Genomic DNA, 13,607 nt, shown 5'->3' on the forward strand with positions numbered 1-13,607 from the left:
CAGGATGGGCTGGAACGTTCCCTCTTTCTTGGGGACGATAAAATAGATGGAATAGTGCCCAGTATTTTGTTGTTGCGTGGGCACCAGTGTAATGGCCTTCAGGGTGAGCAATTTGGCCAGTATGGTTTCCACTGTCATCCTCTTGGAGGGTGCATGGCAAGGAGATTTCAAGAACTTGTCCGGTGGGATGTTGTGGAAGTCCAGGTAGTATCCCCTCTTGAATGATGGTTAGGACCTGTTGCGTTCGTGCCTGTTCTCGCCCTCGCTCCACCCTCTCTATCTTTGTGGCGACTCCCTTCGGGTCTGAGGGACAGTTGCTGCCGTGGCTTCTCCTTGCCTCCTCACCCCGGAATCCCCGGGCTGGCTTGACGCTGCGGATCCGCCATGTTCCTGATGACGTAAGGGTGCGCGCACGCTCCAGACTTTGTACCAGCAAGGGCGCGAACCTCGGGCGCATCTCCCGAAGTGACGTCATCCGCTTCCAACTTTAAAGGTCTTTGCTTGCCACTACGAATCGAGTTAGCAAGGGGAAATCTTTCTCCACTGCTCTGCCTCTACAAACTTACCTAGGGGTACCCTGTTCTCGGGGGCCCCGCTCTCTCCTTGATTTCAGATTGCTAAGACGGGATCCGGTAATCGCTCCTTGAGGGCCTACGTCCCTGAAGGCTCAGAAGACTCCTCACTGCCTGGAAGCGATCGCAGACGTGAACACTGAGTTCTATTACAGATAGGAACCAGTACTCGCTCCACGAGGGCCTATGTTCCTATCTCTGTCTCAGTCCAGACATTATCGCAGGTACGGAGATCGTGAATTCTTATTCAGACTGCCTACTGGAACCAGTACTCGCCTATGGCTCCTGTTCCTGAATATACTGAAGGCTCTCTGTTGCATAAGAGGCCATTACAGATATCTACATTTGTGAGTGTATCATCTTCTACTGGTTATGTATCCAGCATACCCTGTCTACTCACTACCTATAGTCTCTCTCTACAGCTCAGCAACCCAGAGATCGTAATTCCAGCATCTGAGGGACTTCAGCCTGCCGGGCACATCAGCTCACTACTGCCACCTCTGGTGGTTCAACTTCCAGTCTAATAAAGAACTATCTGTGTATGTCTCATACTCCAGCCTAGCCGGTGATCCCTCTCAGGATCTCCTCCTGGGGGCGCTGTCATCTGCCATCAGCCCAAGGATTCACCAATTTCCATTAGTGTTTATTCCTTACACTACTAGCGGTATCATACAGATTGCCACTCTGTGGGAGCCAACCCACTACAGACCATTAATTCCACCTATGGAGTATTATAAATTGCTAGCTCCAGAATGAGGGGGGAAAGATGGCTGCCGTCTAGCAGGTCGGAAAAGACCTTCGAAGGAGAGGCTGATACTTGCATTGAATTTTCCTGTTCTAAATGCCTCATACTAAAAGAAAGGGGAGACAGAGGGGTGAGTGATAATTCACCCTTACCGGAGCCTTCCCAGCCTCGAATCGATGGATTCTTCGTAGGCGCTACAGCTTCAACGCCGGACAGTCAGGTTGCTGGGAGTGTCACGCTGGAGCACGCATGCTCACCCCTGACCCATGACATGACATTGAGCCCCGGAGAGCCGAGCCGCCCCGCACCTCCAAGCAACATCGAAGCAGTTACTGGCAGTCTGGCAGCAATGGAGGCTCCTCAGGCGGTGGACCTGAATAAAGCCAGAACTACTGTCAGAGGAAAAGACTTGGGAGGAACCAGAGAGGAAAATGTTCACCCATGAAGAACTTTGGAGGTGGCGAGCCCGGTTTCCCTGGAAGAGAAACAACAGGGTCTTGAATCTTCTATCCTGCAAGGTACTGTGTTTCGCGGAGGCGATAATATGGAGGAGGGAGAGAGCCAATTAAGAGCCATGACTGCTGGAATTGGAGCGACTGTATTTAATACTAATACCTTGGAAGGTATATGGGAAGCTCTGAGATTTACAGAGCAATCTATTAAAACACTCTCGCAAATTACCCTTGATACCAGAGAGCAAATAATAGCAAATAATAATCTTGTGACAACATTTAATAAAAAGTGGAGAAGATCTTGATATACAAATTACATCAGTTGAGAAAATTCAACAAAATTTAATAGTCTCTGAAAAATTACTAGTAAGAGACTAGAGAGTGTCAAAAATGCATTGAGGGCTCACAACCTCAGAGTCCTCAACTTTCCTGTGATGCAATTAAAACCTCCTCTAGATATGTTTAAAATTTATATGCAGAAGATTCTAAAGATCCCAGAGTCTGCGACTCCCGCTATTGTAAAAGCATACTATTTGCAGCAGAAAGAACAAGCTACAGACCAGGTCCCAGCAGATCCTTAGTCAATAAATCTAGATCTAACTAATTTCCTGGAAACATCAATGGACTCAGTGATTACACAAAAGAAACCTTTGCTTATTTTGTTTGCCTTTCTTTCGGAATGAAATAATATATTGAGACTATTCTTAAGAAATAGGCAGATACCCTTTTTTGGACATCCAATATGGATATACCTGGATGTAACAAAAATAACTCAGATGAGATGTAAAGAGTTTCTTACAATGAGGTCTGAGGTCCTTCTGCTGGGGGCCAGTTATGTATTAAAATATCCATCGAAATGTTGTATTAAATATCGAAATGTTCAATATGTTTATCAAGAACCAAAGCAGCTCCGGGCCTTTATTTGGTCACGCTCCCAAGAAGCTCCAATTATGCTCGGCGAGTAATTGATATATAGCTGAAGCACTACTAGACAGGCAACCCTATTCCTAAAATGTAGTTAATTTAATTGCTTATATTTGACGCTCTGTGTCCATCCTCCCTTACCCAATTTTCCTATAATTTTGATGTTGGTAATTATTGAAAAAATGATTGTATTGATGATATCAATCTCCTTGTTTTCTTTTATTTACTGTGATACCAACAACTAATTTTCTGTACAAGATGTAATTTCTTGGGTAAATTTCAAAAATTTTGAAAATAAAGAATTAAAAAAAAAAAAAAAATTGCTAGCTCTTCCCCTTGGAGGAGCAGCATTGAACAGGACCCACTTGTCCGCTGTTATCTCAACCCATCTTTTGTAGAATAGGGCAAGCCTGCCCCCTATGGCTTCTTCCTGTGGATAGGTCGGCTGATTCTCATTGTGGGGTGCAGCTGGGGCCTCTGCTGGAGCAGACTCCCCTCTTGTTGTTTGTTCCGAAAGGATTGGCCCCTGCCTGCGGGGCGAGGGGCTTGGTATGTACTCTTGTAGGGTCTGAAGTGCTGTGATCCTCTGCCCCTAGGTAATCAGGGAGAGGGGCGTTGGCTTCTTTATTTATTTATTTAACAGTTTTCTATACCGACATTAGTGGGCACATCATATTGGTTTACATTAAACACTAGATGGAAAATACAAAGAACAGGGAGCGGGGAGGGGACAACAAAAGGAACATGTGCAACAACGGTGCTGCAATTAGAGTAGGCTATAGAGGGGAGCCTGAGAAAGAAAACTGGAGAGATAACATGTTAACATAATAACTTAGAGGGCATGAAGTTAGCGGTAAGATGATGAGGTGATGTGATGAATCCCCAGTACCTCATACCGGAAGACAAGATGTGTTCTTGTCCTCCGGTAGCCGAGGTACTGAGGATTCGCCCCATTTGTCGGCTAATTTCTCCAGTTCGATTCTAAACAGGAGGGCTACTTTAAAGGGCGTTCTCATGAGTTTAGTCTTGGAAGACGCATCGGCTGACCAACTTCGGAGCCAAAGGTGCCTTCTGGCTGCCACTACGGATGAGACGCCCCTGGCTGAGGTGCGTACCTGATCAGAGGTCATATCTGTGAGGAAGGATACCGCTGGTTCTAGTGATTCACCAGGCGTGGCGGTGTTCCTGTCATGGATAAGCAGGCACGTGTTACCACGGCACAGCAGGCAGCAATCTGTAGTGACATAGCTGATACATCGAATGACTGTTTAAGGATGGATTCCAGACGTCTGTCCTGGGCATCCTTGAGTGCCGCTCCTCCCTCAACTGGAATGGTAGTGCACTTTGTGACCGCACAGACCATGGCGTCCACTTTGGGGAATATTAGTAGATCTCTGGCTGTGGGTTCCAGTGGATATAGAGCTTCCAGGGCCCGCCCCCCTTTGAAACTGGCCTCCGGGGCCTCCCATTCCAAGTTGATCAGCTGTTGTACGGCTTGCAGCAAGGGGAAATGGCGGGAGGCCTGACAGAGCCCTTCTAGGAGAGGGTTCATCTTTGGTTCCTCTGTGGCACTTGTGCCTGGAATGGCAAGCTCCTTCAAGCTTAGAGCCACGAGATCTGGTATCTCATCTTTGGAGAAGAAGCGCCTCATTGTTCGGTAAGGTTCCATTCCTGGAGGTATTTCCCCTTCCTCCGGGGGGGTCTTGATCCTCGTCAGAGGTGTCCGTGTTCCCTATAGTGAGGCTTTTGACCGGGGGGGGGGGGGGGGGGGGGGAGACACGTCACTGGAAGCCTGGAGGGCCCTGGGAGGCAAGGGTCCTCTGGAGGCGGATGTGTCTGTGCCATCGGTGGCGGCTGATTGTGGACAAAAGTGTGTAGACCCTTAAAGAATTCTACCCAGGAGAAGGATCCTGGGTCTAGATTAAAGGCCGCTGCGTTCCCCAGGGACCCCGTTTGGGGAAGGGTTGTGCTGGGATAGAGAAGTCCGGGGTACTATCTGTGGATTCGGATTCCTGTACTGGCTGGGGAGGGCCTTCTCGCACTGTAGACACAGAGCCGTGGCCTCCTCGTGCTGCGCTGCTCTTATGTGGCAGGCTGGGCAGAGGGCTTGTGCCTTGGTTTTCTTGGCCGGTGGTGCCATGGTTTTGTGCACGTAGTTCATTGAAACCCCAGTATTTGTGTTCAATGTGCGCACCGGGAGGCTTAGCTATGCGCTCCGGGTGTGCCCAAGATGTGCGTGTAGGCCGGGATGTGTGCATGGCCTTAACTTGGGCGCGTAGCTATGCCTTCAGCACCTATGCACGTGCCGCTGTGCGCACACAAGTAATTTGTGCGCCCGGCTCGTCCCTGTGCGCACGGTTCAGTTAGGCGGACAGAACGGTGAAATGACGTCGGCAACCACGTGAGCAAGATGGCGACCACCTCAGAGGGTCTCCACGTGGGAGGACCCTCCTATCCGATCGGGGTCTAGCCTGGCCTGGGCTGATCAACCCAATGGTACAGACGACGGCAGGCGATCTATGCGGCTATCCGAGCCTCAGAGACCGGAGACTTAGAAAAAACGTTTTCTACTTTACCTTGTCTCTGTGTTTCCCGGTTTCGTTCCGGACGGTCTCCGGCTGCGGGGGGAGAGGGAAGTACCTTCATCGCTGTGTTCGATATTGCAGCCACTGCCTCTCAGCCGCTCCCGTTGCCGGGGGCTAAGTCCACGCCAGGAACCGGCTACTGGACAGAGGCCTACCTCTGAGGGATCTCGGAAATCACCTCAGGAAATCTCAACTGGGGGCGGGACCCTTAGGTATCACCGCAGGAGAGCGGGGCTTGTCTGGAGAGGTAAGATTTCTTCTTTGTTTGGAATTTTCTTTCTTCTTTGGTTTGAATGCTCTAACACTGAGCAAGCATGTATAGAGTCCCGAACTGCTATGGAGATGGAAAATACTGACGAGCAGAGCTAACCGCACAGGTATATGTACTGGTGCTGACGTCAGATTGAAATCTGACTCCCGTCTCCAACTGCTATCAGGGGCACACTATACCCATTGGTCCTGAATCTGCCACATGCTAGGAAAACAGAGATTTTCTCCCTTTGAAGGATAAAATACTGCTACTGGATGACCTCTCAAAAACTTTAGAGGTCCCAGAAGGTATAGACCATTTTATCTATCTAGCATTATTGGTGGCCTGCAAATGTGTATTGCTGAAGTGGCTTAAAGAAGCAACTTTATGGCAAGTAAGAATGTCTGCAAATATACAGATGGAAAGGTTAGATGTGAATTTTCAAAATCAAAATAAAGCTCTAAAGTGTCCTCAACCAACAATATCACTTCATAACAATTCAGAGGTACGAAATTTACTCATTGGTGTATGTATATATATGTCCGGTGTAGGTGTAAGTCACGAAGGCGGACCTTCATGACTTACACCTACACCGGATATACATATACATACACCAATGAGTAAATTTCATTCCTCTTAGATGCGAAATTTGCCAAACGGAAGATATCTGAGGCTTAACTGGCAGCATGGACAAAGTTTCTTGCTCAATCACCACACAACTTCGCAAAAAAACATGAATGATTTGAGGTATAATGTTGATTGGTGTGTGGCATAGTTGGATCACGTTTGAACGATACAGTATGAAGTTTTCCACCATAAAAATTATATTGACCAGGAGGGAAGGATTAGGTCGGCCGTCACAGTTGGTGATTCGATTATTAGGAATGTAGATAGCTGGGTGGCTGGTGGATGTGAGGATCATCTGGTAACATGCCTGCCTGATACGAAGGTGGGGATCTCAAGGGTCACCTAGATAGGATTTTAGACAGCGGTGGGGAGGAGCGAGCTGTCATGGTACATGTGGGCATCAACAACATAAGAAAATAGGAGGGAGGTCAGGAAGCCAAATTTAGGCTTTTAGATAGAAACCTAAATTCCAGAACATCCAGGGTAGCATTCTCTGAAATGCTCCCTGTCCCTTGCGAAGGTCCCCAAGGGCAGGCAGAGCTCTGGAATCTCACTACATGGATGAGACGATGGTGCAGGGAGGAAGAATTCAGTTTTGTAAAGAATTGAGCAACCTTTTGGAGAAAGTGAGGCTCCACCTCTACCACAGGGGAACCAGGCTGCTGGCACTAACCTTTAAAAAGGAGACAGAGCAGCTTTTAAACTAGAACAAAGGGGAAAGCCGACAGCTGTTGAGCAGCGCATGGTTCAGAGGGAGGTATCTTCAAAGGATACTACAGAAACAGGAGAGTTAGGGTATCCCAGAGAAGTTCCAACAAAAGGAGAAGTAGCCCATGTACTACAAAATAAAGAATCACCTGAGCTAAAAGATCCCAAATTATCCCTGCCAACTGAAAAGCAGGTTGTTAATACAAACAAAAAATAAACTTTGAAATGTCTGTATGCCAATGCCAGAAGTCTAAGAAATAAGATGGGAGAGTTAGTGTGTATAGCAGCGAATGATAAGATAGACTTAAATGGCATCTCAGAGACCTGGTGAAAGGAGAATAACCAATGGAATAGTGCTATACTAGGGTACAAATAATATCACTATGACAGGGAGGATCAACTTGGTGATGGTGGGGGGGTGGGGAGGTAGCCTTTATGTCAGGGATGGCATATAGTTCAACAGTATAAAGATCCTGCAAGAGAGTAAATGTACCATAGAATCTTTATGGGTAGAAATCCCTTGTGTTGGGGAAGAGTATAGCGACAGGAGTATACTTTCATCCACCTGGCCAAAATGATAAGACAATGAAATGCAAAGAAAAATTAGGGAAGCTAAACAAATTGGTAGTACAGTAATAATGGGAGATTTACATTACCCCAATAGAGTGGAAAAATGTTACATCAGGACATGCTAGTGAGAAAGTTCCTGGATGGAATAAATGCTTTATGGCGCAATTGGTTCAGGAACCAACAAGAGAGGGAACTATCTTAGATCTAATTCTTAGTGGAATGCAGAGGGGATGGTGGCGGGACTGCTTGGCAATAGTGATCATTACTATCAAATTTAAATTGGCTGGAAGGGGGACAATAAGTAATGGTTAAAAGCTAAGGTAAGAGAGGCTATTTTAGCCAAAAGATCTTCCTTCAAAAACTAGAAGAAGGTTCCATCTGAAGAAAATAGGAAAAAGCATAAGCTCTCACAAATTAAATGAAAAAACACTGATAAGACAGGCTAAGAGAGAATTTGAAAAGAAGTTGGCCATAGAGACAAAAACTGGCTGAGTACAGAGACGGTCTCCAGCTGCAGGAAAAGGCATATGCCGTTACTGCCGCACTCTGCTTCCTGCACCCACTGCCTTTCAGCTGCTTAAACAGCTAAATCCACACTGGCTGAAAAAAAACCAGCTACTGGACCAAGGCACTCATCTGAGGGACTATGGAAATCACATCAGGAATTCTCAACTGGGGGAGGGACCATTTGGTTAGAAAGTGGGGCAAATGTAATATCCTTAATTCTCCTTTTTAAAAATGAAACAATCCCCAGTAGAAAGATGCACATCCACCATTTATTTATTTATTTAACACTTTTTTATACCGACCTTCATAGTAAATAAACCATATCGGATCGGTTTACATAAAACAAGGGTATAACAGAAGCAATAAATAAAAGTAATTAACAAGAGAAGAGAATAAGATAAAGTTACATTTAACAAGGAGTAAAAACTTGGGAAGCTTAAAAGCTGGAAGGAAGTTAAATGCCAAAAAATAATTAAAGAAGCATAGTCCAAAAGGAATTTGGATTAAAGCAAGATGCTTTAATCAGTAAGTGCCAGAGTTCTTCGTTTGAATGGTTGTCAGACTTTAATCTTCTACGTCCAAGTGTGGATAAAGAAGACTAAGGGTTGTCTGGAGGATCATCGAAGGCTTGGAGGAATAGCCACGTCTTAAGTTTTTTCCTGAATGTAATGAGACAGGGTTCTAGTCGGAGGCTTGAAGGAATGTTGTTCCAAATAGATGGACCTGCTATTGAAAAAGCTCGGTCTTTGGTCGAGGAAAGGCGTGAGGCTTTAGTTGGGGGGTAGTTCAAAGTACCTTTATGATTATCTCTAATTGGCCTATTGGAGGAATGAAGTTTGAAGGGTATTTCAAGGCTGAGATGGAGTTGGTGATGGATGGTTTTATGTATTAGGGTAATTGCTTTGTAAAGGATTCTGAAATTTACAGGTAGCCAATGTAGGTTTCTGAGGATGGGTGAGATGTGATTTCCGCGGCTGGTGTTGGTCAGTAATCTCGCTGCAGCATTTTGAATCATCTGAAGCGGTTTAATGGTCGATTTGGGTAGGCCAAGGAGGAGGGCACTGCAATAGTCAATCTTGGAGAATAACAACGCCTGGAGTACTGTTCTGAAATCTTTGAAAAAAAGAAGTGGCTTGAGTCGTTTCAGAACCTGGAGTCTGTAAAAACAGTCTTTGGATGTAGTATTAACCATTTTCTTAAGGTTTAGTCTATTATCGAGAATTACTCCAAGATCTCTCACCTGCTTATGAGTGATGAATGTGTTGTGAGGGAATGGTATGGGAATATTTTCTTCATTTGCTGAGATGAGGAGGAGCTCCGTCTTTGAAGAGTTAAAGACCAGATTTAATCTATTGAGGAGGTTAGTGATAGATATAAGGCAGTTATTCCAGTGGGAAAGTGCTTTTGAAATAGATTCTGTAATAGGAATAAGAATCTGTACATCGTCTGCATACAGATAATGAATTAAATTAAGGTCAGATAGCAATTGGCAAAGGGGTAGGAGGTAAATATTAAAAAGGGTTGGGGAAAGGGAAGATCCTTGTGGAACTCCTAAATTGGATTTTGTTAATGGCGATTCTTTGTTGTTGATTTTAACTTTGAAGGATCTATTGTGGAGGAAAGATTTGAACCAACTATGGGCAGATCCTGAGATACCAATGTCTGTTAGGCGATCCAGAAGAATGGAGTGGTTGACGGTGTCAAACGCCGCAGAGATGTCTAACAGGATTAATAAGAAGGAGTAGCCTTTGTCAAGACCCATTATAATATGATCTGTAAGTGAGATAAGGAGGGTTTCTGTGCTGTGTGCTTTGCGGAAGCCATATTGTGAGGGGTGTAGGATATTTTGATCTTCCAGGTATTCTGAAAGCTGGGTGTTTACCAGCTTTTCTGTTATTTTGGCTAAAAATGGCAAATTAGAGATGGGTCTGAAATTGTTAGGTACATTAGGGTCAAGATTGTGTTTCTTGAGAAGGGGTTTGAGTGATGCAGTTTTTAGGCTGTCAGGGTAACTTCCTTGGGTTAAAAAGCAATTTATGATACTTGTTAAAGGTTTTGCGATCGTATTTGGAATGAGAAGCAGGAGATTTGAAGGAATATTATCTGCAGGATGGCTAGATGGTTTTTGTCTTTTTAGAAGGGATTCAATCTCTTTAACAGAAATTGATTCGAAGCTTTCAAGTTTGGCTCCCTTGCTTGATTGAGGATTCTTGTCTGAGGTAAGAGGTAGAGTATTTGGAGGAAGAAGGGCGAGCGTATTCAGGATCTTTTGTTGAAAGAATAAAGCAAGTTCATTAGCCTTAGATAGAGCTTGTTCGTCAGGGATGGGTGGAGGAGTTGATTTTGTGATTTGAGTGACGTATGCAAATAGGGCTTGGGCATCGTATTGAAAATGATGAATTTTGTTGGCATAAAATTCTCTTTTTGTTAGTAGAATAGAGGTCCTATAATGATGTAGAAAGCCTTTGTATTTAGACAAGGTAGTTGAGTTGGGTGTTTTTCGCCAAATATTTTCTCTGTGGCGTAGCTCCTGTTTCATCTGTTTTAGTTTAGGGGTAAACCAGGGTTGATTCCCTTTTTTTGTAGGATTGATTGTTTTAGAGACTGTTGGACACCATTTGTTAGCAACTGTTTCAGTGATCTTGTGCCAGGAAGTTAGGGCTGAGTCAGGATTCGAAAGGTCTAGATTCGTGAGTTCCTTAGACAGCTGATCACTGAGTATTTCCGATGGGCAAGGTTTTCTGAATTGAATAGTAGAAAGGAGATGAGAGGTGTGAGTCTGTTTAGCTATGGAAAAGGAGGATTCTATCAAGAAATGGTCTGACCAGGGGATTGGTGTGCAAGATGGTACTGAAGTGCAGGAGAAATTAGAATTGATGAAAATTAAGTCCAGAGTGTGTCCTGCTTTATGCGTAGGACTATTAATGATCTGCGTGAATCCCATAGCACTGAGGGAGGTGAGGAGCGCTTCGCAGTTTGAGGAGCGAGGTATAACATCAGTGTGAAGATTGAAGTCGCCTAAGATCATAGATGGGAGGTCTAAATTGATATGTTTCACTATGGATTCTATGAGTGATGAAGGGTCCGTTTCTAAAACTCCGGGAGGAGCGTAGACTAGTAGAATTTGTAGTTGTTTTGATTTGACTAGTCCCGATTCTAATTTAGAGTCAGACTTGATGGTATGAGTGGATAGTCTGAGTTCTTTTTTGGTGGCTAAGAGAAGGCCACCTCCTCTTTTTTTGTGTCTGTAGAAGGAGAAGAAGTCATAGCTATGAATAGGAAGTTGATTGATTAGAGCAGTATCAGTATCTTTTAGCCAGGTTTCTGTAATAGCACAGATATCTGGATTTGAATCCTGGAGATAATCGTTGAGGATGTGTGTTTTTTTTGTTAAGGATTGAGCGTTGAAAAGGGTTACTGAAAGTAGTGTGAGGCCTAGTAGTTGATTTAGAGGTGAGGTCATGATTGGAATAATTCTTTTTTGTATATTGTGGGTGGAGATAATTATGGAGCTTCTCCTTTGGTATTGAATGATTGGGATATTATAGGTATGCATGAGATTGGTTGTAGAGACTAGAAGCTGGGGATGTTGTAAATTAGAAGAAAACTGGACAAATCCAAGTAGAATGCAGATAGAAGAAAAAGCTGGGTGAATGTAAATAAAACTTTTTCTTTTATAGAATCAATTAGTGAAATTCCTCTGTAGGATCTGATGAAGTCTCTGGCTATTCCACGGATTCTCAGGTGAAGCTGACGTGATTAGCGCAGGTATAGAGTAGGAATTGGGTGGAGCTATCTAGCAGTGGATTGAGAGGATCTGTATCTGGTGGATCTGGTGGACCATCTGCTGGAGACCGAGAATACTGGCAGGCTGATGTCACTGCAGGGGTATATATACTGTTACGACAGTTCACTCTCTCTTCATCTGCTGGTGGGGTGCATAACCCACTTGTTCAGGATACATCTGACTGGACACTAAGAAAGATGTTTTTTTTTTGGGGGGGGGGGGGGAAGGGGGAGGACAGTGTTGCCAGTGTTTTCCCTCCTGCTCCTTTTGAGCTTCCAGTTCAATTAGAACCAGGGCAGAGATCCAGTGCCATGAGCCTTCGTTCACAATTACCTGAGGAATTTTTGCCCTATGTATGCCCTTCTCCACTTACTTTTACCCAGTCATTACAGCAACAATCCTCTGCTGGAGGCCATGCACCGGAGCTCCTTACAGAACCCTGCAATCATGGGCTGTAAATTCAGCATTTATGTGTTGCCATTGTACAATGGCTACGACTTCTCCCCCCTCCAGGCCTGTGAATGCTGCCTCCACCATCTCCGGCCTCGTTAGACCTGAAATGGGAATTGAACCCAGGTCTTCCACATGATATGTGCGGTACTGCCTCTGAGCCGCGAGTTCTATTTACAATGCACATGCATTTGATGGTTATGGCTGGGCTGTAGGTCTGCCTGATGTTACATTTGGGTTTGCACAGCACATAGGTGTTTTTTTTTTCAAGGTGGGGAAGGACAAACATGATGGAAGAGCGCTGTTCCCCTATGGAGCTGGTAAAAATCAGCACGAAGGCATTGTCCATGGAGAACTTGCTTCAGTTTTGCTCAAGAGTTTGTATGCAAATCTCTAAGTAGTCTGAAATAAAATGCTTTACCTATGCACAACCATTTCAAGCCTTTAAAATATTTGTCCTAACAGCCTGTCTACATCTCATTTAACTGAACAATCAGTTTAATTCTTCAGTGTCAGTAAAAATGTTATTCAACAATTTATTACCAAAAAACATCTAACTTGCACATATTAACATGCCATAACCCATGCAACACTTTTTTGGCAGGACATCCTTCCAACTAAAGAATAAATCTGGGGTAAGTCTACTTCTAAAACCTTAAAGTATGCACTTGTATTGCAGAAGAGATTAACAGATAAATAAGAGCAAGGCAACAGCACTCAGATAGTAGGAGATTAAGAGACACCAGAATAATTTTTTCATGAGAATCTGAATGTGGGTTGGCCCTTGTAGAAAGTAAATACAAGGGGACAAAATACCTACGAAAGCACATAACCTGTTTTGCAAACTCTTACTCACTTGACTAACCTTGCAATTTTTGGTTTTCCTTTTCCATTCTGAGAAGTAGTATCTGTTGAAGAATTGCTTTCTTCCATAGGTCACGGATTTCCCGTGATGTTCGGCTCCTTTCTTCTACCACCGACTTAAAGGATCCATCTTCAAAAACTGGCTCTAGTGGAGATCTGGGTGGTAGATCTCCCAATTCTGAGCGATCTAAAGAACACAAAGAGAAGGAAAAAATATCATCAATAACCTGCATTCGTTTTGGCTCTCAGCAATCGAGACATACATATTTTGGACAATGCACGCCACAGTTTGTTTTAGAGCTTGTTGTTATAACCTTGTTGTTAAATTTAACAGACACCGCCTAAACTCATAGCACCCCCAAATTTATAAAAAGCAAAAGGCTGAACACACACTTACCCTGCGTATAATACACTGAACTTAGAAAAGCAAATTGACCGGTTATTCCTCCTGACAGAGATTTTACTAAAATATGCAGCTTGCACTGAGTCAACAGGAACTGAACTTGAAGAGAACACCACGAACTATACATAGATGACAAAGTATACGTGGCAGGTTTGTGTTCCTG

General features: G+C 44.3%; 1 protein-coding gene across 5 annotated transcripts in view; it reads right to left on the reverse strand.

Moving 5' to 3' along the window:
* Positions 1–13,607, reverse strand: part of TBC1D1 (TBC1 domain family member 1) — a 480,914-nt gene that overhangs the window by 148,005 nt on the left and 319,302 nt on the right. For all 5 annotated transcript variants that reach the window (XM_029589471.1, XM_029589507.1, XM_029589478.1 and 2 more), the window contains one exon: positions 13,043–13,228. In XM_029589471.1, the coding sequence (XP_029445331.1) occupies positions 13,043–13,228 (186 nt within the window). The remainder of the gene's footprint in view (positions 1–13,042; positions 13,229–13,607) is intronic.

Source organism: Rhinatrema bivittatum, chromosome 1 (assembly GCF_901001135.1).
Source record: "Rhinatrema bivittatum chromosome 1, aRhiBiv1.1, whole genome shotgun sequence".
NCBI lineage: Eukaryota > Metazoa > Chordata > Amphibia > Gymnophiona > Rhinatrematidae > Rhinatrema > Rhinatrema bivittatum.